The 26,394-nt window shown below is 53.5% G+C and overlaps 9 protein-coding genes and 2 non-coding genes across 11 annotated transcripts in view; 8 read left to right on the top strand and 3 right to left on the bottom strand.

Moving 5' to 3' along the window:
* The window catches only part of BU25DRAFT_179314 (uncharacterized protein), a 679-nt gene extending 388 nt beyond the window's left edge, over positions 1–291 (bottom strand). Inside the window, exon 1 of the mRNA XM_033700901.1 lies at positions 8–291. Within this exon, the coding sequence (XP_033557646.1) occupies positions 8–193 (186 nt within the window). The 5' untranslated portion in view covers positions 194–291. The remainder of the gene's footprint in view (positions 1–7) is intronic.
* A 1,328-nt stretch (positions 292–1,619) lies between these two features.
* Positions 1,620–4,083, top strand: BU25DRAFT_350307 (SAICAR synthase-like protein; the record flags this gene model as incomplete). The annotated part of the gene is made up of 2 exons (XM_033703297.1): positions 1,620–3,335; positions 3,385–4,083. 2 exons carry the CDS (start codon positions 1,620–1,622, stop codon positions 4,081–4,083), a joined length of 2,415 nt encoding a protein of 804 aa, XP_033557645.1.
* Positions 4,084–4,934: 851 nt separating this feature from the next.
* Positions 4,935–6,302, bottom strand: BU25DRAFT_350351 (26S protease-like protein regulatory subunit 6B; the record flags this gene model as incomplete). Its single annotated transcript, XM_033703299.1, has 3 exons — positions 4,935–5,904; positions 5,954–6,094; positions 6,148–6,302. The coding sequence occupies 3 exons, from the start codon at positions 6,300–6,302 to the stop codon at positions 4,935–4,937; spliced, it is 1,266 nt and encodes a 421-aa protein (XP_033557644.1).
* A 991-nt stretch (positions 6,303–7,293) lies between these two features.
* BU25DRAFT_414450 (uncharacterized protein) lies at positions 7,294–10,803 on the top strand. The gene has a single exon (XM_033707292.1). It carries the CDS (start codon positions 7,605–7,607, stop codon positions 10,599–10,601), a length of 2,997 nt encoding a protein of 998 aa, XP_033557643.1. The 5' UTR covers positions 7,294–7,604; the 3' UTR covers positions 10,602–10,803.
* An 858-nt stretch (positions 10,804–11,661) lies between these two features.
* BU25DRAFT_179223 (uncharacterized protein) lies at positions 11,662–12,616 on the top strand. Its single transcript, XM_033700899.1, has one exon. It carries the CDS (start codon positions 11,790–11,792, stop codon positions 12,378–12,380), a length of 591 nt encoding a protein of 196 aa, XP_033557642.1. The 5' UTR covers positions 11,662–11,789; the 3' UTR covers positions 12,381–12,616.
* A 2,613-nt stretch (positions 12,617–15,229) lies between these two features.
* Positions 15,230–15,311, top strand: BU25DRAFT_t122. The gene has a single exon. It is a non-coding gene; the product is annotated as a tRNA-Glu (tRNA).
* Positions 15,312–17,260: 1,949 nt separating this feature from the next.
* Positions 17,261–19,090, top strand: BU25DRAFT_414445 (Clavaminate synthase-like protein). Its single transcript, XM_033707291.1, has one exon. The coding sequence runs from the start codon at positions 17,683–17,685 to the stop codon at positions 18,892–18,894; it is 1,212 nt and encodes a 403-aa protein (XP_033557641.1). The 5' UTR covers positions 17,261–17,682; the 3' UTR covers positions 18,895–19,090.
* A 299-nt stretch (positions 19,091–19,389) lies between these two features.
* Positions 19,390–21,031, top strand: BU25DRAFT_414443 (membrane fusion mating protein FIG1). The gene is made up of 3 exons (XM_033707290.1): positions 19,390–19,817; positions 19,868–19,936; positions 19,986–21,031. Exons 1-3 carry the CDS (start codon positions 19,784–19,786, stop codon positions 20,690–20,692), a joined length of 810 nt encoding a protein of 269 aa, XP_033557640.1. The 5' UTR covers positions 19,390–19,783; the 3' UTR covers positions 20,693–21,031.
* A 404-nt stretch (positions 21,032–21,435) lies between these two features.
* BU25DRAFT_376058 (glycine hydroxymethyltransferase) lies at positions 21,436–23,278 on the top strand. The gene is made up of 3 exons (XM_033704109.1): positions 21,436–21,568; positions 21,621–21,671; positions 21,721–23,278. The coding sequence occupies exons 1-3, from the start codon at positions 21,533–21,535 to the stop codon at positions 23,047–23,049; spliced, it is 1,416 nt and encodes a 471-aa protein (XP_033557639.1). The 5' UTR covers positions 21,436–21,532; the 3' UTR covers positions 23,050–23,278.
* A 339-nt stretch (positions 23,279–23,617) lies between these two features.
* BU25DRAFT_t123 lies at positions 23,618–23,690 on the top strand. The gene has a single exon. It is a non-coding gene; the product is annotated as a tRNA-Lys (tRNA).
* Positions 23,691–24,257: 567 nt separating this feature from the next.
* On the bottom strand, positions 24,258–26,394 carry BU25DRAFT_494389 (MBOAT-domain-containing protein; the record flags this gene model as incomplete). Its single annotated transcript, XM_033711776.1, has 4 exons — positions 26,032–26,394; positions 25,918–25,985; positions 25,274–25,870; positions 24,258–25,226 (listed from the first exon to the last, which is right to left on the bottom strand). The coding sequence occupies exons 1-4, from the start codon at positions 26,303–26,305 to the stop codon at positions 24,258–24,260; spliced, it is 1,908 nt and encodes a 635-aa protein (XP_033557638.1). The 5' UTR covers positions 26,306–26,394.

Genomic DNA, 26,394 nt, shown 5'->3' with positions numbered 1-26,394 from the left:
TATCAACTGGAGGAGTATCAACTGGAGGAGTATCAACTGGAGGAGTATCAACTGGAGGAGTATCAACTGGAGGAAATGCCGCCTTATCATGTGTAGTAAACCGGACTCTGGAGGTCGTCGTGACTTTTTTTTGGGGGGGGGGGGGTCCTTGCGTGCTCGGCCAGTAACATGGCCACACTTCATACAAGTACATTAATGTCTAATAAGGTCAGTGGATACAATGCAGGATTGTAACGGAAAGTCAACAACCACATCTCTTACTGAAGATCAAACGTTTGCATGATGATTTGCAGACCCACGGATATACGCTCAATACGAGGCACGCGTACAAAAAAGCGTGCGTTGTCCGAGTGCGAGATTGGATGGAGCAAATCGATAGCAAGGGCATATTAGGGCAGGGTACATCCGGCACTCCGAACGTGGCTTGCACGGAAGAAGCCTGCGCGCAGAACAAGTTTCTGCAGCATGACCAGCGAGTCTTCCAGGCCTTGAAGCTGTCGCTGAGCGTGCGTGCTTGAAAAGTGATGCGGCAGCAGTGTCAGAAGCCGCACAGAAGCCACAGGGGAGGGGGGGGGGATGGGCGTCGAAACGAAATGATGGAATGCGGACGGTGTGGCTGTGAGGCTGCCGTAGCGCGACAGGACCAGAATAGCTTCCAATTTCCCGTATGGCGCACGTTGGTAGGGGAACAGCGCTGTAGCACAGCAGCAAGACACAGCGACAGCGAAGTCAGCGTGAAGGTGTGCCAAACAAGAAGCATAACAGCTGCACTGCTGCACTGCTGCGCTGCTGCATCCCTTGTAAGCTTGATCGGCGCGATAAGCTGAGCGAGTGTGGTTTTGGGTTACGATCTGAAGGTGCTGTGACGAAGGTGCGCACTGGTAATTGGAGAATCCTGGATCTCGGCACCCATCCAAGACGGCATTCGGGAGCTGACGAAGGCAGCCCTGATCGCTCTGGCTACTGCGAGGCTGTCCCCTTCTTGCTAGACTCTCCCTCAAGCATCCTCACTCCACGACGACGAGCACCACTGCCGGCGCGCCCATCCCCTCGCAGCCGCCCCCTCTCCGCACCCTTTACCCTTTCGACTCGGCAGCCCGCAGACGCCAATACGCGCTTCTCTGCCCGCGCCGTAGGCCAGCGTCGCTGCAGCATAGCAACCACGACACCCAGCCGCTGCCGCTGCAATCCCCACGCTGGCTGCCTACGCCCCGTCGCCGTCTCCTCCGCCCTACGCCGGCGTGAAGGCCGCCTCGCTGATGAGCGTGACGACCGTCCATGAGTCCCAGATGATGCCCTCGTATGCGGCCGAACGCGAGCCCACCACCAGCGACGCCCCGAACTTCTCGCACCCGCACCCGCACACCCCCAAGGGCCTGCCGCACCGCACCCCGTCTGAGAAGTCGCTGCCGCTGCGAGAGCGCGCCCCCAATGGCACCGCCACGCAGCAGCCGGGCAAAATGAACGGCAGCACCGCGAAGCCCGTGCCGTCAAGCATGCAGTCGCTGCCAAACGGCAACGGCCGCCCTGCCAAGCCCTCGAGCATCGACCGCCGCATATCGCACGACGACGCCCGTCGCAGCAGGGCAGACATGGACCGCGACAGCCTGCGCCAGTCCATGGACAGCCGCGCCAACTCGGGCGAGCTGCTCGCCCGCGACGACGGCTACTTCGCCTCGGTGCACGGCAGCGAGTCCAAGGACATGCTGGGCACCACCCACGTCAAGCTGGGCCAGCTGAACTCGTTCGACGGCACCAAGGAGGCCCAGAAGGACTTCGTGCCCCACGTCTCCTCGCCGTCCGTCGATGCCAGCTCCAGCCTGCGGGTGCCCGGCTCGACATACCGCGTGTCGGCTCCCCCGGCCTTCAACAACGACGCCTGCTCTACAACAGCTACGCCCTCGCCGTCACAGCACCCCTACCGCCTGCAGCAGCGTCACACCCTCGAAGTGCCCAAACTGTCCTCTTCGCGCCCCCGTGATTCACAGAACAACACCGACGATGTTGTCTCCGCAAGTGGGAGGTTCTCGCCAACGTCAGCTTCCCGTCGCAGAGGATCCATGTCTCTCGTGCGCCGGACCACACGATCTATCAACTCGGACATGCACCTTGACGAGGTGCCGCAGGACGAGGACGCTGCGCGGTGGGCCGAGCACATACGCCAGAAGCGGGCGAGCAAACGAAAGCGGAGGGAAGATGAGGACGAAGACCGCGTCGTGGTCGGTACCAAGGTCGACCAAAACCACGTCAACTGGGTCACTGCTTACAACATGCTTACTGGTATCCGATTTACCGTGTCGAGAACCAATGCTAAGATGGACCGCGAACTCACTGACGCTGACTTCGATGCGAAGCACAAGTTTTCCTTCGACATCACCGGCAACGAGCTCACCCCGTCCGCCAAGTACGACTTCAAGTTCAAGGACTACGCACCCTGGGTCTTCCGCCACCTCCGCACAACTTTCAAGCTTGACCCCGCCGACTACCTTGTATCACTAACGAGCAAATACATCTTGTCTGAGCTAGGCTCGCCCGGCAAGAGCGGCAGTTTCTTCTATTTCTCCCGAGACTACAAGTACATCATCAAAACCATCCACCACGCCGAACACAAGTTCCTCAGGAAGATTCTGAAGGACTACTACAACCACGTACAAGACAACCCGAACACTCTTCTTTCCCAGTTTTATGGCCTTCATCGCGTGAAGATACCCTACGGACGCAAGATCCACTTCGTCGTCATGAACAACCTGTTTCCTCCGCACCGAGACATTCACCGCACATTCGATCTCAAGGGATCCACCATTGGACGCGACTTCCGAGAAGAAGAGCTCGAAAAGAACCCCCGCGCAACACTGAAAGATCTCAATTGGTTACGAAGAGACCTGCATTTGGAGCTGGGGCCAACGAAGAAGGATGCGTTCATCGAGCAGATGCGAAAGGATGTGAAGTTGATGCAGAAGCTTCACATTATGGACTACTCGATGCTCATCGGTATCCACGACCTGGAGAAGGGCAACGAGGAGAACCTCCGCGAGAAGACATTGAAGGTCTTCCAGCCGGGTGGTGAAGCTGCCGAGGAACCCCAGCCCAACCAGCTCATGCGGACACCGTCGAAGTTGGAGACCGCACGCAAGGCAAGAGAGCTCCGACAGTCAGTCAAGACACAGAAGCCAGTCCCCATGGAACAAACTTCCGCTAGAATGCCGGATGAATTGGAAGATTCTAAGAAGCACTTCTACTTCTACTCCGACGACGGTGGCTTCCAGGCCACACATGAAGACGACCGTCCCGGGGAAGAGATCTACTACCTTGGTATCATTGATTGTCTCACACACGTAAGTTTAGCAGATGACTGTGTCACTGACGTTCAACTAACACTTGCAGTACTCTCTCATCAAACGGATGGAACATTTCTTCAAGGGCCTTGCAAATACCGAATCCCAGATCTCTGCCATCCCTCCCGAACGATATGGAGACCGTTTCATAAAGTTCATCACCGGCGTAACCAAGACCAAAGAAGCAGCCGAGCGAGAAAAGGCAGAATCAGCTTTGGACCCTACCAACGAAGCCGTCGTCGGCATCTCACGCAGCTCCACAGACCGCGTCATGGAAAAGGCCGAACATCAAGCCGAGAAAACCCAACGCCATGGCGTCCCCGAACGGGACGTCCCCAACCTCCAAATGCGCGTAGTCCGCAGTCCGTCCGCCGAGCGCGGCGAAATCGGCACCACGCTCCCTGTCGTCGAAGAAGCAGGCGAGGCATCCAGTCTAGGCGGCCGCAGCAACCGCTCCCACGATGCACCAACCCGCTCTCCACCTCCACCGCCGACAGAAGAGGCGCACGTCACGCCTCTGCAAAGACCCGTAGCACGGGACATAGAACATGGCAGGCCGCCGCCCACACCGCCCAAGGACTCTGGCACAGCGAGCGAGGAACGACCGCCCACACCACCAAAGGATGGCCATTATGCGCATAACAGGCATTCTGGACCACCGACGCCGCCGAAGGAGAGCAAGGGGAGGGTCAGCGTGGACAAGGAGCTGCCGAGGACGCCGCTGGAGACTACGATCCGGGTCAACTAGCTCGATTGACCGGCACCGACGACGGATGTACAATGTTTTGGAACACACAAGATCTCACGCACACTTTGCATATCGAGCTGGATGGAACCTCACTTCTCTTTATTCATTCTTGCAAGCGAATGCACGATACCAATACCACCACGGGCACCCCCCCCCCCTAACCTCATAACCATGTACCTGTAACATGGGCAGGAGCAGGGCTGGCGCTTCGTGTATTTCTTTTGTTGTATTTCTTCATGTATCTTTCTCACAACTCACGGACCGGAATGGCGAAACGGCTATTCTCTCTGATCACAATTCAACCCTTTCTCCTTATGTTTGTGCTTTTGTATCTGTTTAAGCGGCATTGCTAGCTACTGGTCTTTAGATCTCTTTTCCGCCTTTGAGGGATGCGTTTGACTGTTGGATGAGAGGGGGCTTCTTGTAGTATAATTATCTGGTGGTTTGGGGTGCGAGTTTGAGCAGATGGAACAGACGGGGGTGGCTTGGATAGCAACAGATGCGCCTAGGTAGACAGGGAATTAAGAAAGTATATCTAAGATCGTGCTGCCCTGATATCTCTTGCTTGATGAATGAAACTTCGAAAGGGTGCGTCACAAGGTAAGAGGGCTGAAGTGTAGAGATCAAAGCTTCGCCCTGCTGATCACAAAGGAGTGCCGCGTAGAACGAGTACACAATAGCCTGGAGGATGTGGACCGACTCTAGAGCGCAACAATAAAGTTTGCAGTCATTCATTGCATTAGACATGCAGCCAAGCGTATGTGCAGCATGCACATCCAGACCAAAAGGTCAACGTCTATGTAGTGTACAATGCCACTTCCATTTGTTATTCCCCACAAGCAGCAACGCGTTCATTTGTAGAAGTCAAACTTGTCGGCCTCAGCTGTCCCCTTGACCTGGCTGGTGTACGCCTCCTCCAGATCGGCCTGGATGATGTTGTACCTGTTCTTCCTGACAGCCCTAAGACCAGCCTCCTGCATGATGGCCGCAATAACCGCACCAGAAAGCGGGTCATTGCGCACGATCAGACTGTCCATATCGACTTCGGGCGACAAGCTCATCTTTCCTGCGATCGTGGAGAAGATGAGACGGCGCTCGCGACGGTCTCGCAGCGAAGGGAACTCGATCTTCCGGTCGAGACGTCCTGGTCGGAGGAGCGCGGGGTCGAGTGTGTCGGCACGGTTGGTGGCCATGATGACCTTGACGTTCGAAGTCTGGTCAAAACCGTCCATCTGGTTCAGCAGCTCGAGCAAAATACGCTGAACTTCTCGGTCGGCACCTGTTTGTGCGTCGAAACGCTTTGTAGCAATGGCATCGATCTCATCGATGAAGATGATGGATGGCGAGTTCTCACGCGCCATTCTGAAGACGTCACGAACCATGCGCGGTCCTTCACCCAAGTACTTCTGTACAAACTCAGACCCTACTACACGGATGAACGACGCTGTCGTGCTGTTCGCAACGGCCTTGACCAGCATAGTCTTTCCTGTACCCGGAGGCCCGTAGAGCAGAACACCTCGCGGTGGGTCGATACCGATCTGCTTGTACAGGTCGAAGTGTGTGAGGGGCAGCTCGACAGCTTCCCGGATCTCCTGCTTCTGCATATCCAACCCACCAACATCGGCGTAGGTCACATCTGGCTTCTCGTCCTGGCCAAGCATGGCGATCGATGAGTCGGCCTCGGGAGGCAGGATGTCGACGAGGGCATTTGAGTGGCGGTGGAGGGCGACGGATGAAGAGGGCTTGAGGAGTTCGCGGTCGAGTGTGGACAGGATGCGGACGACATAGTTCGAGCCAGTCGAAGACTGTACGATACCGGTGCTAAGTAGGTTAGCTTTGAGCATCCATGGTGAAACGTCGTTAAGCGTACTTCTGGTCGATAGCCTCCATAAACTGCCCGATCACGAGCGGTACACTCTGGATCCTCTTGATCTCCTCTTGTGCTCTCACCAGCTCGCGCTTCAAGCTCCGCTGCTCATCCTTGATGTATTCTTCCTGAAGGTGGATGTACCTGCGCCAGTTAGCCACCTGTAGCTGTCGTGTAAGGCGGGGTGGACCACGTACTCTAGTTGCCGTTGGAGCTTCTTGAAGTTCGAGTAGTCATCGTCGCCCTCTGTTGTGAAGCCCTCCAGTGTATCGAAGTTCGGTATCGAGGATGGGAGCTGCTTCTTGTGCGGCGGGACGGTGTTCAGCGGGTTCTCGACGGCGGCGTCAGCCATGATGAACAGTGCTTATGTCGGTTTGGTGGTGCAGAAGTATCGAAAGGGGTAGATGAGGGTGAGAGGAGTCGGGTATGGGTGAAGGGCCGTTGCAAGGATTGTGGGCGTTGTTTGCCTGTCGCACTGTCGATGAAGCTCGTGGAAGGCGTCGGCGCGTTCCAACTGCCAAGGCCGATGCATCGTCAGTGAATGGTCACGTGTATTTGCCGCATACTGAAGAGTGCAATCATGGCACGGCTTGAAACTAACGTTCGAGTTCCTGCACAGCAAAAAAGAATCCTTGTGATTTCAACAATAACTGTAGGATAGTTAACACGATATCTACCGGATGATTTGGCGTGTGGAGGTAGTTGACAAGTCAACCGCTAGTGGTGATCACGTGTATCGAGGTGCGAGAGTGGACTCAATGCAAAGGATAAGGTTCAAAGTCTGGTAAGAGGCGATATGAGGTAGATCAGCATACAGAATCCCTTTCGAGTCTACATTATCGGACTCCAGGTAAGCGAGAGCCACATCAGCTCGCGGGAACGAGTGGGCAGACAGGGCATGGCGCGGTTGGGCTGGGCGAGTCTGAGCGATCTTTGACAAGGCCGCAACAGACAATCAGCGCGCCTCTCTAGGAACCTAGGTGATGTAATAGTGGAGAGAGACCTGTGTTACAACGGTCAATCAACCGGCTCCGGGGGGATTTGATCCAGTTAGCTCAGGCTTGTGAGTGCCGGCAATGCAGCCACTCCACTGGTTGCGATGCGACAAACGCGTGATCTGGAATTTCGCGACGGTACATGCTCCCATAGAGTTTCGAGTGAATTGCTATCCGTTGCTGCTCATTGCTGCTTTTGCTGCGCTGGAGGCCTGCAGCGCTCGAGGAAGGGGCGACTTATTCCTCGTGACTGACTAAGCAGGCGCGAGCGGCCGGGCGCTCCTGCCTCCTCAACCTCAGCAGAGCCATCGCGTCGAAGGACGTGCGGTACGTGACTTCCTATCGACACACATCCCGAGCATTCCCCGCACATTGCCCTGATGAGGACGTCCCTCTAGCGCCTATCATTTGTCGCGCGGTGTATGTTACTCCTAGCTCCTTGACCTTGTGCTCTGCCCTCTCTGCGCTGGGTCTGGCCCTAGTGCGGTATCCATTAGTTGCGTCTATTCTCACATCAACATGCCTGCTGACGTCTTGCTATACAGGTGGATTGAATGCCTCCACGCGCACCCATCGCATCTTCAGTCGATCACTATTACCCACGGCGACGTTCCTTACCGCCGCTCGCTGCAAGCGTCCATTCACCGTAGCCGCGCAAGATGGATTTCCAGTCTCCACAGCAGAACGGGATGTATGACCCGTCGAGCTTCATCGATCCAAACGCGCTTGCGAACCCCCAAATGAACGGCGCGCGCGGCTTTCCAATGAACACAATCCCGCAGAAGCGCGACAGCCAAGGGAATGCCGCTTTGTCACGCTCCCAGACTCCGTCGCAACAACCCCAATTCGGCTTCCAGCAGCAGCAGGGCTTCACCCACACACCGTCGCCGACCATGCAGAACCAGAACTTCATGCCGGGACAGATGGGGCAGCAGAGGATGCAGACATCGTCGCCCGCGCAGAATCCCAACGCGCCGCAAATGTCTCCCATGGGCTTCCAGGGCAATGCGATGAACCAAGGATTCAATCCGAACGCTGGCGGCCAGTTTCCTGTGCAATCAGTGCAATTGTCGCAAAACCTACAGGAACGACAGCTACAAGCCCAGAGACAGTATGCTATGCGTTTACAGCAGCAGGCGCAACAGCAACAGCAACAGCAACAGCAGCAACAAATGGGTGGAGCGATGGGGAATCTGGCGGCGGCCAACATGGCTGCGCAACAGCGACACCAGTCTGGACAGATGCCTGGCGCGATGCAACATCCCGGCATGCGGCCAAATCCCATGCAAACGCAGGCGCAGGCGCAAGCACAGACGCAACAAAATCCTCAGCTTGCTCTACAGCACTTCACGAAGAATGTCGCTGCGCTCATGCAACAGCACGGTCGAAGCTTCAATCCCAGTCCGACAGTCGCTGGCCGCGTGATCAATCTCCAGAACCTCTACCGAGTCGTCATGCAATTCAAGGGCTACCGCTACGTAACACAGTCGCAGGGCTGGTCGCGCGTTGCGCAGTTGATGTCGATACCACCGCAGCAGTTTCCAACCGCCCCAGAGGAACTTCGGATAACGTACGAAAACAACCTGGTTCTCTACGAACAGGCGTATGTTCAGAGGCAGAACCAACTAAAGGGAGCTATGCCTGGGCAGAGTCAGATGGGTGGTGCGATGGGCTCACAGATGTCTCCGACAAGACCATCGATGCCGGGCACACCGCAGAATGCAGCACAGCAAGAATACCTCCAGCAATTGCAAAGGACTAAAGAAGCTATGCAGCAACAGCAACAGCAACAGCAACAGCAACAGCAGAGGCAATCGATGCCACCGACCCCGCAGCAACCCCAATTCGGTGCTACGCCAGCGCCGCAACAGTCGACTCCCCTACAAAACAACGCATCCCTCCCAGATCTAAACGGACGGAGTACACCGCAAACGGATGGCAATGCGCGGAAGAGCATGAGCAGGCAGCTGGAAGGGACACCTGTTCAGGGCCAGGAGCCTGCGAATGCGATTGCAACGCCAGACAAGACTGAACACGCAGCAGTTCAAGCGCCTGCAGCAGTAGAGGTCGTCGAGAAGCGGCAGCCAGTGATCGAGCAGGACGACGGCACACGTGTCTATCAGCCAGCTTACCGGACGCAGGATACCTGGGGCGGCTTGGACTTTGACTCTGATAACTTCAAGAACATGATCGAGATGATCGTGAACTACAAGCCGAATGTTCCGTTGTTACATGAAGCAGGCGTCATCGACATAAGAGCTCTCACCATGAGCCTCCGGTCTGGACTGCACGCGGAAACAAGACTTGCGCTAGATACCCTTTCGAAGATTACATACGACAACAACGTTCAGTTGGATCTTGGGCAGTGCGAAGACCTGGTGGATGTGTTGGTCGAGTTCGCTGAGGAGCAGCTGGAGGTGCTTGGAAACGACAATCCCGAAGTGACCGACATTCTGGATCTGACACCGTACGAGGATGTGATGCACCACTGCCGCGCGGAGGCCGCAACATTACAGGAACTTCCAGAAGTAGGGACAAAAGAGCACACCCTGGACCGAACGGCCGATCGACTTCTGGCTATCACGACAATACTCCGCAACCTTTCCTTCTTGGAAGTCAACCATGCGTCACTGGTCAGCCCCACAGTGTTGAAGTTCTTGTCAAACTTTATCCGGCTGGTCGGCACCCGCGTCCTACTTTTGCGGTCGCACATCAATACCTTCGACTTCATGAAGGATCTCATCACACTCTTCTCCAACACAAGCGCAAAGATCGTCTTGCCTTCCCGCGAGGATGCTTACGCCGTCTTACACTTCCTTTGCGCCTTTGCTCCAGTGCCCCGTCCTGGCAGCCCAGCCAAGTTCACAGCCTTCAGTCCGCAAATACATCGTTATCTTCCGTCTGCGGTTGACAGTCTGGCCAAGCTCCTTGCACGCGACGACCCCAACCGGACATACTACAAGCAGATCTTTGTGAACGAGGCAACTTCAAGTCCACCTTACGATCTCCTAACACGAGCATTTGCGCTGGCAATCTCCGTGGTCCCTGATCGCAACTACATTGAGAACAAGATGTATGAGATGAAGGAGGCGCGCCCTAAGGAGGTCCGCATGTTCGAAGCACGTATTGCAGAGTCACGCAAAGCATACTTGATGCAAGGCATGCTCGCGGCCGACATCCTCGCCAGCTTAGCACCTGGACCCGACAGTGGTGTCTGCCGTTCTTGGCTTGAGTCCGAGGATGGCTGGGCAAACAGTCTCCTCAAGTTCGCGATGTCACTGTCCGCCACGGATGCTGCGGTCCAACCGCCGCTCCAGCCACCAACTCATCGCGGCCAAAGACCGATGGAGCCCGATCGAGAAGGTTTCCAGCTCATCGTACACCGAGCATTGTCGACACTGAAGCGTCTGGGCGACAAGTCCAAGGGCGGCGATGCACTCGTGAAGAGCGTACCAGTGAACGGCACCTCAAGCCACGAAGAAGAAGACGACGAAGACGATGATGACATGGACATTTTCAGCTTCAACGGCACAGCCTGGAAAGTCAAAGCAGACTTCCTCCCGCGCCGAGAGACAATGCTCGGCGCGCTTCTCACATCCAACCTGGATGTCAGGAGTTTGAATCAGTTTTGCAAGATTGGGTATCTGGACGAGTAAACGGTGTTCTGGGGTATTGTAACGGCGAAAACAGGAGCGTTGTGTAAAGCGTAGCCGCTTGCATTGGTGGGATCTTGGAACTACTGCATTGCGCGAGCAAGCTTTGGCTTGGTCTTATTAGACGTCGAAACTGCATTAGCATGAATGTCGTCTTTCTGAAATGTAACTTTGTACAATTGAGATAATAGTTGCTGCCGATGGCACACTTCGCACAATACTTTGTCTTTTGCAACGATATCACTTTCGCCTCCTCCTTGCTTCCTTCCGTTCCATAGGCAACATGCTTCGACAAGAATAGCGTTCGATAGCATTGGCACTAGCAGGTACGATGTTATTCCACATAGCAGCCAAACACTCAGAGATGCTAGAGTAGCCTTGCAGTTGTATCCCCTAGGGCCTCGGTCCTGCCGATGTGTAACCGCGAATCTGAACCCTACGCTCTGCCCGGTGTGTTGTTGTTTCGAGCAGTGCTACGCCTACAGCGGCCATTGTAGCCGTACTCATCGTACAGATACTCCAAGACGTAGAATGTACTGATGCACGCTGTAAGTCTTGTACATCTCAATGGATTTCTCGATCACATGATGTCGGCAAAGAGCTCGGACGTTTGAGTTCTATTCTTGTCGCCGGACTACTCGGCTGTGACCAATCTCAACACTCGGAGATTTAGCGGCACGACAATAGCAGCCTGCTAGCCAGCCACGGGTAGACTGCTAATGCATCGATCGCTAGCTGCTATCTTGCTGTGGCGATTCAATGTCACTCCCAGCAGCTTTCATTCGACAAATCTTACGAGAGGGAAATACCCGCAGAAGACCCGCGCTCGGAAAGAAGGATTTGCTTTGCGCCGGCTGTGGCACACTCCACCATTTAGATGCAAAATACGGGGAACACGAGCGGTCGGGCCACTTCAACTCTCGTGTTTGGGCTGAATGACTTCATACAGTTGCAGTGCGGGCCAGTGCCCAGCAACACCAGCCTCATTGCCCTCCACTCGGGAGCGACGGCATGATGGTGACGAGATGGCACTGCCAGCACAGAGTACCGTGGATACATAAAAGCCTGGCCTTGTCCTGTTGTAAGAACATTATCATCACAACCCCAACACATCAATCCACTACTTAATACTCAACACCACACCAACTCTACTTCAATCCCAACAAACCAATCTTCACCAACACCATCAACATGAAGTTCACCACCGCCGCCATCGCCGCCTCCGCCGCTGCCCTCGTGTCCGCCTCTCCCTGCGGCAAGGCCACCACCGACACCGAGATCAAGGCCGGCGATGTCTTCCGCATCATGACCATCCGCTCCGGCTCCGACATCCAGTACGGCCAGCTGCAAGCCGCCAACTCAGGCTTTCTCGTCAACACGCCCAAACAGAACGCGTCCTGCTCCGAGGACGTAAACTACGCCTCCTTCCGCCTGACCGACGCCGGCGAGCTGTACCTCAACACCGAGAACCCTCCCCAGCAGGCGTTCGTTGACCGCTCCGGTATGGGCCAGGGTGTTTTCCAGTACACCACTGGTGTCCAGGGCGCTGGCCGTAACTCAGAGCGCACTGGGTTCACGCTCGATGAGAACAGCAACCTCATCTTTAAGGACCAGACGAACCAAGAGATTGGCTTCCAGGCGTGCCCTAACGCTGCTCAGGGTGGTTACTCGGTCTGGCTTGATATCACTCAGAACCCTGGTGGCAACCAGAACTGCGTTGGCTTTGTTGCCCGCGCTCTTAAGGAGGACAAGCCTGTTTCTTGCTCGTACACTTCCAACTAGAATGTTGGCTTATGAGCAGATGCAGATGCTGAGAGATGATAATGGTCATGACTTATATATTGGATTTTGTTAGCATCTCCTTACACTCCTTAGCATAGCCTGGTTGAGTTTTATTTTCTAATACTTCGGACTGTATATATTTCGAGAAGTAGAGGGAACCAATGCATTCCTACATCAATCATTGCATCCTTGATATCCTGTACACTGTTAGCTCCTGTAGGTGTCAACCGCTCGCGCCTTCTACCTACCGTCACATTCAGTGATGTAACGGCAGTTATGAGTCTTGAATCGAACTATCAATCGACCCTTCGATTATTGACCATACAAGGAACCCAGGAGGCATCCGGGAGGTTATTGATCATAAGCAAGTGAGGGAACTTCGTAGCCCCAAACCGTCGAGGCCGCACGAATGACGTAATGCTGTCAAGGTGAAGGTGGGTTCAGGGTGCTGCTATCATTTCTCCTCCTCGCTCACCTTGTATCACACTCCATACGCACGCTTTCACAGCTGCGGTAGTTGCCGACCAAGTCAAGATGGTCTAGGGCGTTCTCACTTACATTCTGACCACACTGCGTGGAGAGACTCGCCACACTGTGACTAGGAAGGGTATTTTTCAAGCTCTCAGATCGGCTTTGCGACTTCACCGTAATGACAGCGCGAGCCTTATCATTAAGTCCACGCTCGAATACGTGACCTGCCCCAATGAAAGGTGTCTGTTCGAGCTCTACGTGGCCGAGCGAAACGCCGGTACTTCTCCTTCTCAAGCATGGTGCTAAACCCGAAGGGGTAGCACACGGGAACATATCTCGAACGGAGAAGTACGTCACCTTGACCAGCCCGATACGGAGGATGATAGCAAGTTTGCTCTTCGGTATCTCTCAGCGTGAGAAGGTATATCTGACGCAGTCAAAAGTTCTCAAGCAGTGCAGACCGTTGCTGCAACCTGAAGTCTATAGACGAAGCAGGACTTTCGGCGAATTAGGCGTAAGGTGGTCATGCAAGTGAGCTTGTGCCAGGGTGCATTGCTTTTGAAATTGATTGGCAAGCCATAGGTTGAATACACTGTCCTTTGAGACATCTCAATACGTGGAAGACCTCCAAGGTGCGTTCAACAGTGGAGAATTGTAGATCCAGGATTCACGATACTAAGCCTCAAAAGAAAGGGGAGCGGTTTATGGCGTGCCACCAGTAGGATGCGTGGAAAAGCGGCAAAGTTGTCACTGTAGAAGTTGATCAACGACTCCGTCAACCCGCGGCTCAGAGCGACGTACGGCGCAGCATCTCTCGATCAGCAAGGTGCAAGCGTGCAACCACAAAAGCCTCAAAAGCGACGTACGAACCGCCGCAGAAGAAGGGATATTGAAGGATGAAGTGTCATTCATTGCTGGTATGTCTACGCGGCGTAAGAAATAGTGAATTGGTGGCCAATCAAGTAGGATCTGCGTAGGTCAAAATATGTAAATTTCCAGTCACGAAGACTCATCGGTTCGTTTCTATGCATTCTCAAGATATAGGTGACGTCAAGTTGTCGAGGTGAAACCGACTCTATCGTAAGCGTAAATCTTTCACATTGACCACACCTACAAATTCACTCCACAGCACCCTCATCACTATTGGAACCTACTACCATATCGCCGCGAAAAAGTTTCATCACACCACCTACCACGACGAATTTGTTTGCTCTGGCGCGCCAGTCTGCCACTCTCACCTTCAAGATGCCGCTTCTTGACCTTCCCTTCGAAATTTTTGCAAAAGTCATCAGCAAAGTGTATGCGGCAGCTTGCATGATTGCGCCGGTTGACAGCTATGTCACAACGCTGAACTGGTCACGAATCATTTACGGTTGTTATTAGCTGATGAATCCTTGAGACCGTGTCTAAGATGTGTACGGACAGCATGCAGCAAGTTCAACGGTTTTTTGTTTGCTTGATCATTTGGCCTCGAGGCAAAGGCATCGCTAGATGGGCTTGATCGCTATGATGAATGAAAGTTCAAGGTTCCAAGGTTGTCGTGTCTTGAGGTGGAGAATGTAGTGCAAATCCCCGGGTATCACGAGAGCCTGTATAAGTACGATATTCCCAAGCTGACCTATCTTATCAGCTAGCCTCTATACTGCGACTATCGACACAAGGGCTTACACCTCCATACCACGTATTGGGGTTGTCGCTGTGAAATCGCTCCGGTGGCTATCCTACCATTGAAGCTTGAGCGAATGACGATCAGCGGAAAGCTCTGCACTAAAGAACCCTTCTCTCATGATCCGTAGGACTACTAACGCTTGTGTTGCGGCTGATGCCAGCTCGAACTTGACATGCGGCTACTACGGCCGAGACCTCCAAAAGCTTGATCGTGGAGAGCAGGAAGAGCTGGAAGCTGCTATCGACGGCCATTGGCATCGACCGCAACATCATGGATGTTCGACTTGGCTACCGGGCGTGTTACATCGTTGACTAAGAAACGGCTCGCTAGCGTTCTTCGTCTCGAGGAGCCAGAATTATCTACCCTTGACGGCGGCTGTACGGCATGGAGGGTATTGGTGTAGAACTCGAAATATCCTAAAATCGACATTTGTGTACGAGTTCGATCTGTATGGTCTGGCATCCGCGCTTCTCTAAGACGACGATGACCTTCAGCAACGATGTCGGTTGTTGGTGTTAAGCCACAGCCAGGTGGGTTGAGGAAAGTTTGTTCGCCAGTCTGACCCCGCCTTCTAATCTCGGCTCCAGACTAACACCCACAATTAGCATCATTAGCCTCTTCGATTGAACCGGGAAGTGTTCTACGATTGAGAACCAATTGAACCAAGAACTAATATTTTAAACGCTGGTAGCTTTTCATCAAAACAGCATCCGTTATGGTCTAGTGGCTAGGATACATCGCTCTCATTAGCAAGTGCCGATGTGGCCGGGGTTCGATTCCCCGTGACGGAAAATCATGCAACCTATTTTTTGCCGCCTTTCGTGGTTATGGGATGATTTTTTGCCAGGCACGGCAGACCCACGTGGCCTCGCGTGGTCGCAGCTTCCCTCTCTCTACGCTTTCGAGAGTTCTCAGAAGTTGGGCGCGAAGGAGATCTTCTGGTCGAGCACGAACGTAAAGTCTCATGCAACGTGAACATGTGCGACAACCGCTTTCATTGTACGAGTATTCTGTGAGCGTCTTCGAGAGCTCTCCTGGAGAAATCGAGCTCTAGACAGTAGTCGAAGAAGTCATCCGCATAGGATGACGATGCTAACGGCACACACCAGGTTGCGCACTCTTCTCCTTCCAGAAATATGCTTTCACCCCATCAGCTTGGATCAATGTCTTTAGGCCGAAGTGTGCGGATCGATTCGCATGGACCAGTTTGTATGAGGACTATGACCATGAATAGGAGGTCTGTAATGGAAATTGTTGGGATACTCCTTATGTCGAGAATCAAAGGTAACGCTCGTGGAATATGCGGAGGTAGTAAAGCTGGTTCGCTTGAACATTGTAAGCTTGCAATCAAGACTTGCTGACCTCCGGGCTCTGTCGTGAAGGCTTGAGATTGGCAGCTGGGGCGCCGGTCGCTTTCTGTAGCACGATAAGATGCCATTCATAAACGATCGGTGCCTGCCTGATGATTCGTCGTCGAAGCGCTCTAGTCAAGGACCACGTCTACTTCGACCAGTTCCGAACTCTCCCATACAGGTTTCCGAACGCGACCGACACCCCTCCTTTATGCTACGCTATCTTCCCATACGATCCAAAGTACGTTGTAATATTCGTAACAGTTTGGTGCTGATATGGTCCCTGACTTGGCCTCATGTCTCCAGGTGTACTTGCCATGCACCCTCGATATAGCAATGATTTCGCACGGTCGGTCAGGAAAGAAGCCTGATCTATCGTTTAGCATGATCGAACCGATGTTGTCGCTGGTGGAGCAACACAGAAGTACTACATTCGTCCTACCTTCCTCGTTAATGTTTCCGACCTCAAAGTGACCCATTTGGGTGTGACAATACAAGAAAGGGCTCCAGTTTGTTGGGCCTGGCACCAACGGTTCGCTTCGTATAGAAATGGGAAACAGGAAGTTCACTTTTGGAATATCCCGATTCCGAAAGAGACATCCCGGGTGGTGCTCTCCTAGCACGTCATGTCTTTTGTACCCTTCCCAAAGTCGCAGAGCATCATTTCACCGCCATCCTTGCTCATCATCCGGTGAATCGTCATGCAATCGCCTGGATCTTAGAAATGCGTTCTTTCGTTGTTTGAAATTCCCTCCAATGCTTGTCACCGGAAAGCCTCCAGACGTCTGCACGTTGGACAACGTCGCGCTGTGAAAGCTTTGGCTCCGTTATCTCCACCGTTGAACCGCACCAGGTGTGGTGTTCTGTCAGGCACAAGCATCTCTTGTATATACCTCGAAATAGCCTTGCACATTACGCACCAGGTCCGAGGCCGCCGATAGTGCACCACCTTTCGTTTACGCATTGTCCCAAATTCATCAGCATATATCGGTTGTACGGTGGCGACCACCCCTCACATGGATCAAAGTCTCGAAGATAGCCAGGACCGGAAGTCCAGATCTTTTTCCACACGACCAGCGTTTCCTGCTATCCATGCTCAACCGAGAGACTGGTCATTCGATGTCCGTAAGGTATACATGCGCCAATCGTGGGAAATTTTGACGTATGACAATGTGGATGAGACCGGCTCGATTACACGAAGAGAAGCCTCGTACAGAAGAATTGCGCTCACGTGAATTATACGCAATCGCTTTTTGGCCTACATATATGTTGAAATCACGGAGAGTCGAGTCACTGCCCAAGCGGGGCTACCATTAGCGCCGTTATGTAATTTGGTAGGTATCGTGCAATCGCTCCTTCCCCAGATCATATCTGATATCTCTGACCTCAGTCAACAATTCGCAAAACATTGACTAATGTATCTCGTCTACACCCTATAAGCTCGCAAAGTTCACCGAGACGCGCATTGCGTGCTTCCTGTCGGCCATTGCCGATGGCTTCCGGCCAGCCAGCCGCTTGGAACCGAACGTGTGCCTCCCAGCAGGACATGTCTCGAGGCCCGCGTGTACCTGCATGCTGCCTAGGAGATCGGCAATGCAGCAGCAGCTGTGAACATCTCCTGACTCGCAGGTTGCCGGCTGGAAGGACGGAAGCCGGAGATGCAAGCGCTGTATCTGATTCCTGATAAGGATCTCGGCAGCATCCACGTCCGCGAATAGTAGGTGTCTTGAGAAGGCAGCGGTAAGGATAAGTACTGCGCAACCGCAGGCATGTAAATCGTAGCAAATACTACAAGTTCACAAACCTCATCATGTCGTCGATACAAATCACTCCCGTCGCCAATCCAGCCGATGCGCGTCGTAACATTGGTGCTGTTGTCACCAACCTCGATGTGAACAACCTGTCTGACGACGACTGGAAAACCATCCACGATGGGCTGTACACACATTCAGTTCTTGTCCTGAAGAATCAGGCCCATGCTACACCGAAAGCACAGTTTGAGCTTACGCAGCGTTTCGATCCATCGTGCTCAGGTTATGGACACGGCAAGACGCTAGATGCAAAGCGCAGCATCCTCCACCCAGATCTCAAGACGATTCCACATCAGCCTCAAGTACAAGTGATCGGCAACGGTTTCGTCAAAGACTTTGAAGGTCTAAAAGACATTACGCTCAAGCACCCACACCACAAAACGTTCCACAAGACCGCCATTCCAGAGGCAGAGGACCTGGACTTCACACGCTTCTACCGCTGGCATATTGATGCTGCCCTCTACGATCTTCAACCACCGCGCGTAACCTCGCTCATGGCCGTTCAAGTACCAAAAGGGCGAACACAGAGACTGCGCTACGATGACGGAACTGGAGACGAGCTGCAGGTTCCGCTGGGCACAACTGCATTTGTGTCTGGATATACGATGTACGACATTCTGTCCGAGAGTGACAAGGAGTTTGCGCGCACAACGAGGGTAGAATACGCGGCACATCCATACATTTGGATGTCGTCTGCGAAGTCGAGATCGTCAGGTCTGGGTTTGGAGTCAGATGGCTTGGAGCTGCCAGCGAGCGAACTGCCGCCTGTCGATGAGTCGAAGATCCTCAAACTTCCAATGTGCTGGAAGAACCCGGTAACAGGGGAGCTCGCCTTCCAAGTTCATCCTTCTGCAGTGCGCAAGCTGCATCTCAAGGACGGCTCTGTGATCGATGATCTGAAGGAGGTGCGGGACATCATATACCGACTGCAGCGGCCAGGTATCGCGCCAGACTTGGTATACTGCCATGACTGGGTGGAAGGTGATTTGGTTCTGTTCAACAACCAGGGTACGATTCACAGTGTTGTTGGTGCATTTGCGCCTGACGAGGTTCGGATATTCAGGCAATGCAACCTGGCAAGCAGTGCTCCACCAGAAGGACCGGACAATCCTTCGCAGGAGGCTTGGACGCAACCGCTCCGCACGTACGAGCCTACAAAACGTCCTCAGGCCGCTGAGCAGGCTTGGATGAAACCCATGCGCGCATATTAGTATACCCGACTATAGCAAATACGATACCCAATTTGTACTTCTCGCGTCCGTGCTCGTTGTGATTATCGTGGGCCGCGCAGGGGCCGGTATGGAGATGGGACGAATTCCGCGAGGCTGCCGTGGTGGGACTGTAAATCTGCGGAGAGCCTCCACCACCCACACTTCACACCCCCTTCTAGATAAGTAGTCAAATGGTGGAGCATGTCTGAAGAGCCTCGCTGTACTGAGGGTCTGCTCAGGCAGGCGGTCTGCGCAATCTTAACTTTGGCGCCGTCTGCACGCTGCCACGTTGCATCCAAAATGCAGGAGGCTGGAGTGTATCACCACGGGAGCCAACTTTTGCGCGGCCCTGCAGGAACAAGATTGAAATTCCCCCAAAAGAATTCCCCGAGTGTGGGTGATTGGCTCGTCTTCGTTGCGACACGAGCCAGAATGACGTTCTGTCCAACGCGGTTACCCATGGATACGCGCTAAGTGTAAACACCAGCCTCCCACCAGCCCCCCAACCAACCTCACGCATTTTTCAGACAGCAAAGTACTCGGTATCTGCAGGCGCAAGCAAAAACACATTCTAAGCTATCCACTTTCTTCAGCCCTCTCGAAGATTCTTTCCATCAAAGGGATTCTGACATTCGTTGCGAATAGGGCAGAACCACATTCTTACCAAAGCTGCAAGAGCTCCCCGCACGTGGTAGTCGAGAACATCGAAACGACCCACGTTCCTCACCCTTGACCACGCCGACGAACATTCTTGGGACAACACCAATCGCTCGCGCAGACTCGACGTCTGAGTGCATTCCGCCGACTGTCTTGCCCGGCCCTCTAGGGGCGCAGGGTCAATTGGAGTGAAACAGTACAGGCGCATTCTTGAAGAAGAGACACAGACAACATGGCGAACCTCAAGTTTGCGGTTAGCATGCAACGTGGGTACTCACAGCCTTCGAAGAAGGAATGCAAGCTAACAGCGCCATAGGGTTGGTACCGTTTCTCGGATACCACCATGTACTCATGATTTTGATAGCTATTGCTATCATTCTACTATGTAAGTCGAGACGGAACAGCACGGAGAGACAGTCACTAACCCTAGGCAGCGTTATTGCTGGCAGGATGCTCCTCCACATCACCACTCATTCCCGGCATCTTTCTCATCTCACTGTGGTACGAGAAATACACACCCACATACTCTACCGAGCAAGTCGACCCCGGCGTCACACAGGCCATCGCAAACATTGTCGGTAACGCCCAGCTTGGCGTCCGTGTTGGATACTTCGGTATCTGCATTAACCGCGATGGCGGCGGCTATATCTGTTCCAACAACGCGACTGCGCTTGTTGACAACTTGTCCGTCGACCAAGATCCGCTCAACCTCGTGTGGGTCGCAGCAACCTTCAAGGACGCCGTCGTCTTCCCCTACCTCCTCATCGTCGCCATCATCCTCGCCTTCTTCACATTCGTTCTGCTCGCAACATTCCCCGGGTGGCACGAGGAGAGAGATGAGCGCACAGGCTCTGATGTCGACGTCAAGCCATTCCCATCGAGACCAGTGTCGCAAGTTGCTCTTGCGCTCATCTTCATCTCGTCCATCTTCGTCCTCGTTTCCGTACTGTGGCAACATACTGCATCCGTCGCTGCAGCAACCATAGCACAAGATCTAGGGAACGGGAGCGTGAAGTCCGGCGTTGGCACATCAGCCATGGTACTAGGATGGTTCGGCTTCGTACTGCTCATAATAGTAACCATCGGGTTACTCGTCATGATCATCAGTATCGTTGTTCTCGACCGCCTGACCGACGACTAAGCGTTCTGTCACAAAGGCAAAGAGATTGGATGGAGAAGTAATGAATAGAGGAGACGACTGTTGCTCGCATTGTATTTTGCGCCGAGCGTACTTGGCTTTCGACTACATACCCTTTTTGGCGATACGACGCAGCTTGCTGTCGTTCAGAACGACATATTTTGCATTTCTGGCGTTGAATGGATCTTTGCATCGAGCTTTGGCATGCCGCGAGATGAGCGCGGAGTAAGACCAGATGGTTGGAACGACTGATGGAAAGGAACGCATTGATGGACTGTACTTATGTAGTGAACGACAGAACGAATGGACATGTCGTATGGAACAATGAACTTCACTTCTCACCATAGTTTCCTCGTCTTAACTGCAAAAGCAAGTGGAACGCGTTTGCAAACTATTTCCAGTCACTACTCGTGAAGTCATTGATGCATCCGGAAATTCCTCGCGCTCAAAACGCGGGGAAGTTGTTTGACGACGGACCCGCATGCAAGCTGAGCCCTCGCACCGCAAACAGGAAAGCAACCCACCAAGCTCAAACGATGACAATCGACGGCTTCGATGAAGCTTGATGCGCTTTGGAAAATAGGATGTTCAATCCTTACTGAGCAATCGGGGTCCGATGACCGGCTGGTTTGTATGCAGGTGAAGCAGCACCTTCCCTAATTGAGAGTAGTTCATGTGTGCCCCTCGCAACAGGCGCAAAAAAGTTGAAGGCGCGGCGCGTGGCACAAGGTTTTATCCATCCAGTACTCTGACAAGAGCTTAAAACCTCTCACCCTTTCTCTTCATTCCTCCTCATCCTTCTTCCGCTCTCAACCCGTTCTCTCACCCACCAATTGTTCCAAGATGTCTAACTACGCGCTCCCCAAGTCTCACCAGGACGTATGTTTCCCCGCACCTGAATGAATAACGGACGGATACTGACTCATGATAGCTCATGGAGAAGTCCCTGGTGGACACTGACCAGGAGGTCGCTCAGATCATGGTATGTATAGCTTCAAGCTGATCCATATGCTGTTACTTACAATGTATAGGAACGCGAGATTCAGCGTCAGCGCGAGTCCATCCTCCTCATTGCCTCCGAGAATGTCACATCCCGCGCCGTCTTCGATGCGCTTGGTTCGCCCATGTCGAACAAGTACTCTGAGGGTTACCCCGGTGCCCGCTACTACGGTGGTAACGAGCACATTGACGCTATCGAGCTCCTCTGCCAGAAGCGCGCCCTCGAGGCTTTCGGTCTTGACAGCGAGAAGTGGGGCGTCAACGTCCAGTGCTTGTCCGGTTCTCCTGCCAACCTCCAGGTCTACCAGGCCATCATGAGGCCTCATGACAGGCTCATGGGTCTTGACCTGCCCCACGGTGGTCACTTGTCCCACGGCTACCAGACCCCTCAGAGGAAGATCTCCGCTGTTTCCACATACTTCGAGACCTTCCCCTACCGCGTCAACCTCGACACTGGCCTCATCGATTATGACCAGCTCGAGCAGAACGCCCTGATGTACCGCCCCAAGGTTCTCGTTGCTGGTACCTCCGCCTACTGCCGTGAGATCGACTACGCCCGCATGCGCGAGATCGCTGACAAGGTCGGCTGCTACCTCATGATGGACATGGCCCATATCTCTGGTCTCGTCGCCGCTGGCGTCAACAAGTCGCCCTTCCCCTACTGCGACATTGTCACCACCACCACCCACAAGTCGCTCCGTGGTCCCCGTGGTGCTATGATCTTCTTCCGCAAGGGTGTCCGCAAGACTGATGCTAAGACCGGCAAGGAGACCCTCTACGACCTCGAGGGCCCCATCAACTTCTCCGTCTTCCCCGGTCACCAGGGTGGACCCCACAACCACACCATCACTGCGCTCGCCGTCGCCCTCAAGCAGGCCCAATCTGAGGACTTCAAGCTGTATCAGCAGCAGGTTATCAAGAACGCCAAGCAGCTCGAGAACACCTTCAAGGAGCTCGGCTTCAAGCTCGTCACTGACGGTACCGACAATCACATGGTCCTGATCGACCTGAAGCAGTGGAACCTTGACGGTGCCCGTGTGGAGGCTGTCCTTGAGCAAGTCAACATTGCCTGCAACAAGAACACCACTCCCGGTGATAAGTCTGCTCTTACCCCCATGGGTATCCGTATCGGCGCCCCGGCCATGACCTCGCGTGGTCTCGGCGAGGAGGAGTTCAAGAAGATCGCCAACTATATCGACACCGTCATCAAGCTGTGCAAAAAGATCCAGACCGGCCTCCCCAAGGAGGCTAACAAGCTCAAGGACTTCAAGGCCAAGGCCACCTCCGGCGAGGTTGAGGAGATCAACAGCCTCAAGAAGGAGATCGCCGCCTGGGCTGTCACTTTCCCTCTCCCCGTCTAAGTCTGTCACTCCTAGACTTGGGTAACGTGTTCTTTTAACGGCATGGCGTACGACGGCGTTTTCAACAAAATGGATGTGGATCGGTTGGGACCGAATATTCAACATCTCACTCAAATTTGGTTCATGATAGGATGATGGTGTAATACTCCCTGTTTATGTAGAATGAAGCCTTTATGGCCATGATCGATGCTTAACCAAAGATCAATATGAATGAAGATATCATTGACGCACATTGCACACGCTACCTCGATCAAGTGGGTAACAGTTCGCGCGACATAGGAGGCACTGGTTCTGCATGACCATGTAGGACGTCATTCATAGCAAACGCTGAGGCTGGAGGGCTGACCAGTTGGCACCCGACTGTTTGCGCACAAATTTGATCAAAATTTGCCGTTACCCCACTTCAGCAGAGGTTTGCGAAGTATTCGCCCAATCTGGACACACCAGATATGACAGATACCAAAGCTCGAGAAATCAAGGAATCAGGTTATGGACTAATTGTTTCAAACTGTAGTTTTTAAAAGATATATATTTTAATAAAATTCAGTACTTCATCAAACAACAACAAGCCCGGCTGGCACAATCGGTAGCGCGTGAGACTCTTAATCTCAAGGTTGTGGGTTCGAGCCCCACGTCGGGCTAGCTTTCTTTTTTTTGTTGTTTCAACATGCTCATAGCTGTTGTGGTTGTCGAGATCTCGTCCAGTGAAGTTGGTGTGATTTTTGCCGGGTACGGGTGCTGCAGCCACATACTTCTCCAATGACTGACTTAATGCAGCGTCTGCTGCAGAACCACGAAACACAGTCCTCTGGACACTGCAGGCAACAAGGTCGCAAGAATAGTTTAACGCATTGTACGTCTATGACGTAAGGGCGTATTAGAGGTGATCCTATTTGGAGTAGCATGTAGGACGTCAAAGACCCGTGGTGGAGCTCCTTGACCAAGTCCGACGACGACTTGATTGATTCCTCTGGCGTGGGTATAACGAGCCACCCCCCCCCCCCCCCTTTTGCGAAGAAAGTCTTGTTTGCCGTTGATCCAGCTACAGTAGGGGGATGGTGAAACTGGGCTGGCTGGCGCGGATCTTATATCGAGGATTAGAAGGACGTTGATGCTGGTGTCATAGAGAGCAAGCGATGTTTATGGCAACCTGATAGTCAGAGGAGTAATACATCGATATCTTACAAACACTCCGCTACCAATACATCTCAACACTTCATCTTGATTCCCCTCCTCTTCTCCGCCTCCCTCCACTCAAACATGAACTGCACGCCTGTGAATAGCGCAAAACACGCCGTTGCCAGAAAGCCCCATCCAGACCAGGAGGACGTGATACCTTTAATGAGTCCGTCGAGACCGTCAAGACCAAGCGCAAACCCAACCAGATTGGCAACCATGAGCATCAGGATCTCGCCGACGGCGCCCACACCGCACAGCATACGGTATAAGTCCGGGTTGTTCTTGTACTTGCGCGCCGGGAAGAGGTATCCAGCGATAATCTCAGGCAGCACGAAGAGCGTAACCAGCCAGCCCCACATGAGCAGCCGCAGCTGGATGTCGTGCCATATCGCGATGAACGAGAAGACGGCGAGGTAGTTCGCGATGCCTCTGACCTTGCCCCAGAAGCCTGGTAAAGCGGAGCCGCCGAGCGGGATGTATAAGTATCGGAGTGACCATTTGTTGAAGGAACGGTGCCAGCCGCGCCAGAACTGCATGACGCTGTAGTTGTCGCTCATGCAGCGCACCATGTTCTCGGGCGGGTCGATGCCGTCGAGGAGGGCCCAGAGGCGGAAGAAGCGCCAAGGAATGAGAAGTTTGAGCCAGATGTGCTTGAGGTTGAAGAAGCCTAGCATAGAGAGTTGGGCGGGGGTGTAGTTTGTCCAGTCGGGCTTGGCGTGGAAGATGGCGACCATGTACATGTAGTGGATCATGATCTCCATTGTCAGCAGGACGACGATGAAACGGATGGCGTAGCGAGTCGTGCGCGCGGAGGTTATGCTGTGTGGCCTGTAGCGGGCTTGCGAGATGTAGTCGTTGAAGGTGAGGATTGGGCCGGCAAGGTACAACGGTGAGTACATGGTGTAAGCGAAGTAGTTCCGGAAGTTGAAGTCGTGAGGTTTAGCGGGGATGGAGACACGGTCGCGTTCCGAGAGGTTGGAGGGATCGAGTTGCTTCTTCTTGATGTTATTAGCTTGATCGTTGGATAGTAAGATGATATACACACCTCAAGAGGACTGTTGGCACGGGTGTTCAGGCTCCAGTAGTAGTCGAGATTGAAGCTGATCAGACGGAGAACTGTGAAATTGAAGAGGACGTCCCAACGCGGGATGAGTCCGCCGTAGCTGTCGAGCGTGTGGCCGAAGTTTCTGGTTGGTTCCCCTTTCTCCGAGAGTGTTGACGGAAGGAAGAAGCCAAAGAGTTCAGAGTAGTGATAGCCGTGTAGCAGCTCATTCGCAAACAAGACGGCAAGGTTGAAGATCCATGTTGCGCCTGGGACGTATGTTCTCGGCAGCTTCATAGCAACCTGGTAATTCAAGTACAGGATGGCAAGAATCTTGAACATTGAGAAGCCATGCAGCGCAGCCAGGAAGACCACTGCAAAGCCCACGTCGAAGGACACACGCTGGTTCAGGCGAGCATCCGCGGCAGCTGCAGGGGTCAAGCCCATGGTCAAGCCTCCAGGGGATGGACGGGCCTGAGTGTACGTGTCGGCTCGCCAGAAAGCATCGTAGGCTTTTCGCAACAGTGGGTGAAGTGTGACCACTATGAAGAGGTAGGGGACATTCTGCCGGAAGCCTGAATACTGTGCATCTGTGTTGTCCTACAGATGGTCAGTACAGCGACGCACGTGATAGTGAGGGCACTCACCACTTTGCGGCCTGAAATCCAACCGTCCGATAACAGATGAGAGAACTTTGAGAAATTCGGATGTGACTCTGCACTGCTGTCAGTCTAGACGTCGTCATACCGAATTAGACAGACCTTTCGAACAATCAATTACCAGCTTGAACATGAAAAAGACACTAACTGATATGACGACGTAGTAAAAGTAGAATTCGTTGGTCTTCCATCGTGCCGGCTGGACATTGTCTGTACCACCCCTACTCTTGTCCTTTCCATTTGGTGCTGGGAGAGGGTCTGCAGGGTCGACCTTTGCCTCTTCGAGAGCTTCCTTAGGGGGTGCGGTGGCCGGAACGACGAAGCGCGTGTCCAACGTGTCCAGGGAGTAGAGCTGGCGAATATATGAAAGCGCCATTATGATATGCCAAGCCTATCTCCTCATGTTCTATAGCTCGGTATACACAGCATGCATGTGGGGTGGCATTTGGTGTTGATGCTTCGCGG

The sequence above is a fragment of the Macroventuria anomochaeta genome (genome assembly GCF_010093625.1).
Source record: "Macroventuria anomochaeta strain CBS 525.71 unplaced genomic scaffold BU25scaffold_37, whole genome shotgun sequence".
Classification (NCBI taxonomy): domain Eukaryota; kingdom Fungi; phylum Ascomycota; class Dothideomycetes; order Pleosporales; family Didymellaceae; genus Macroventuria; species Macroventuria anomochaeta.
Note: the sequence above shows the minus strand (reverse complement) of the source record. Positions and strands in the feature narration are given on the sequence as shown.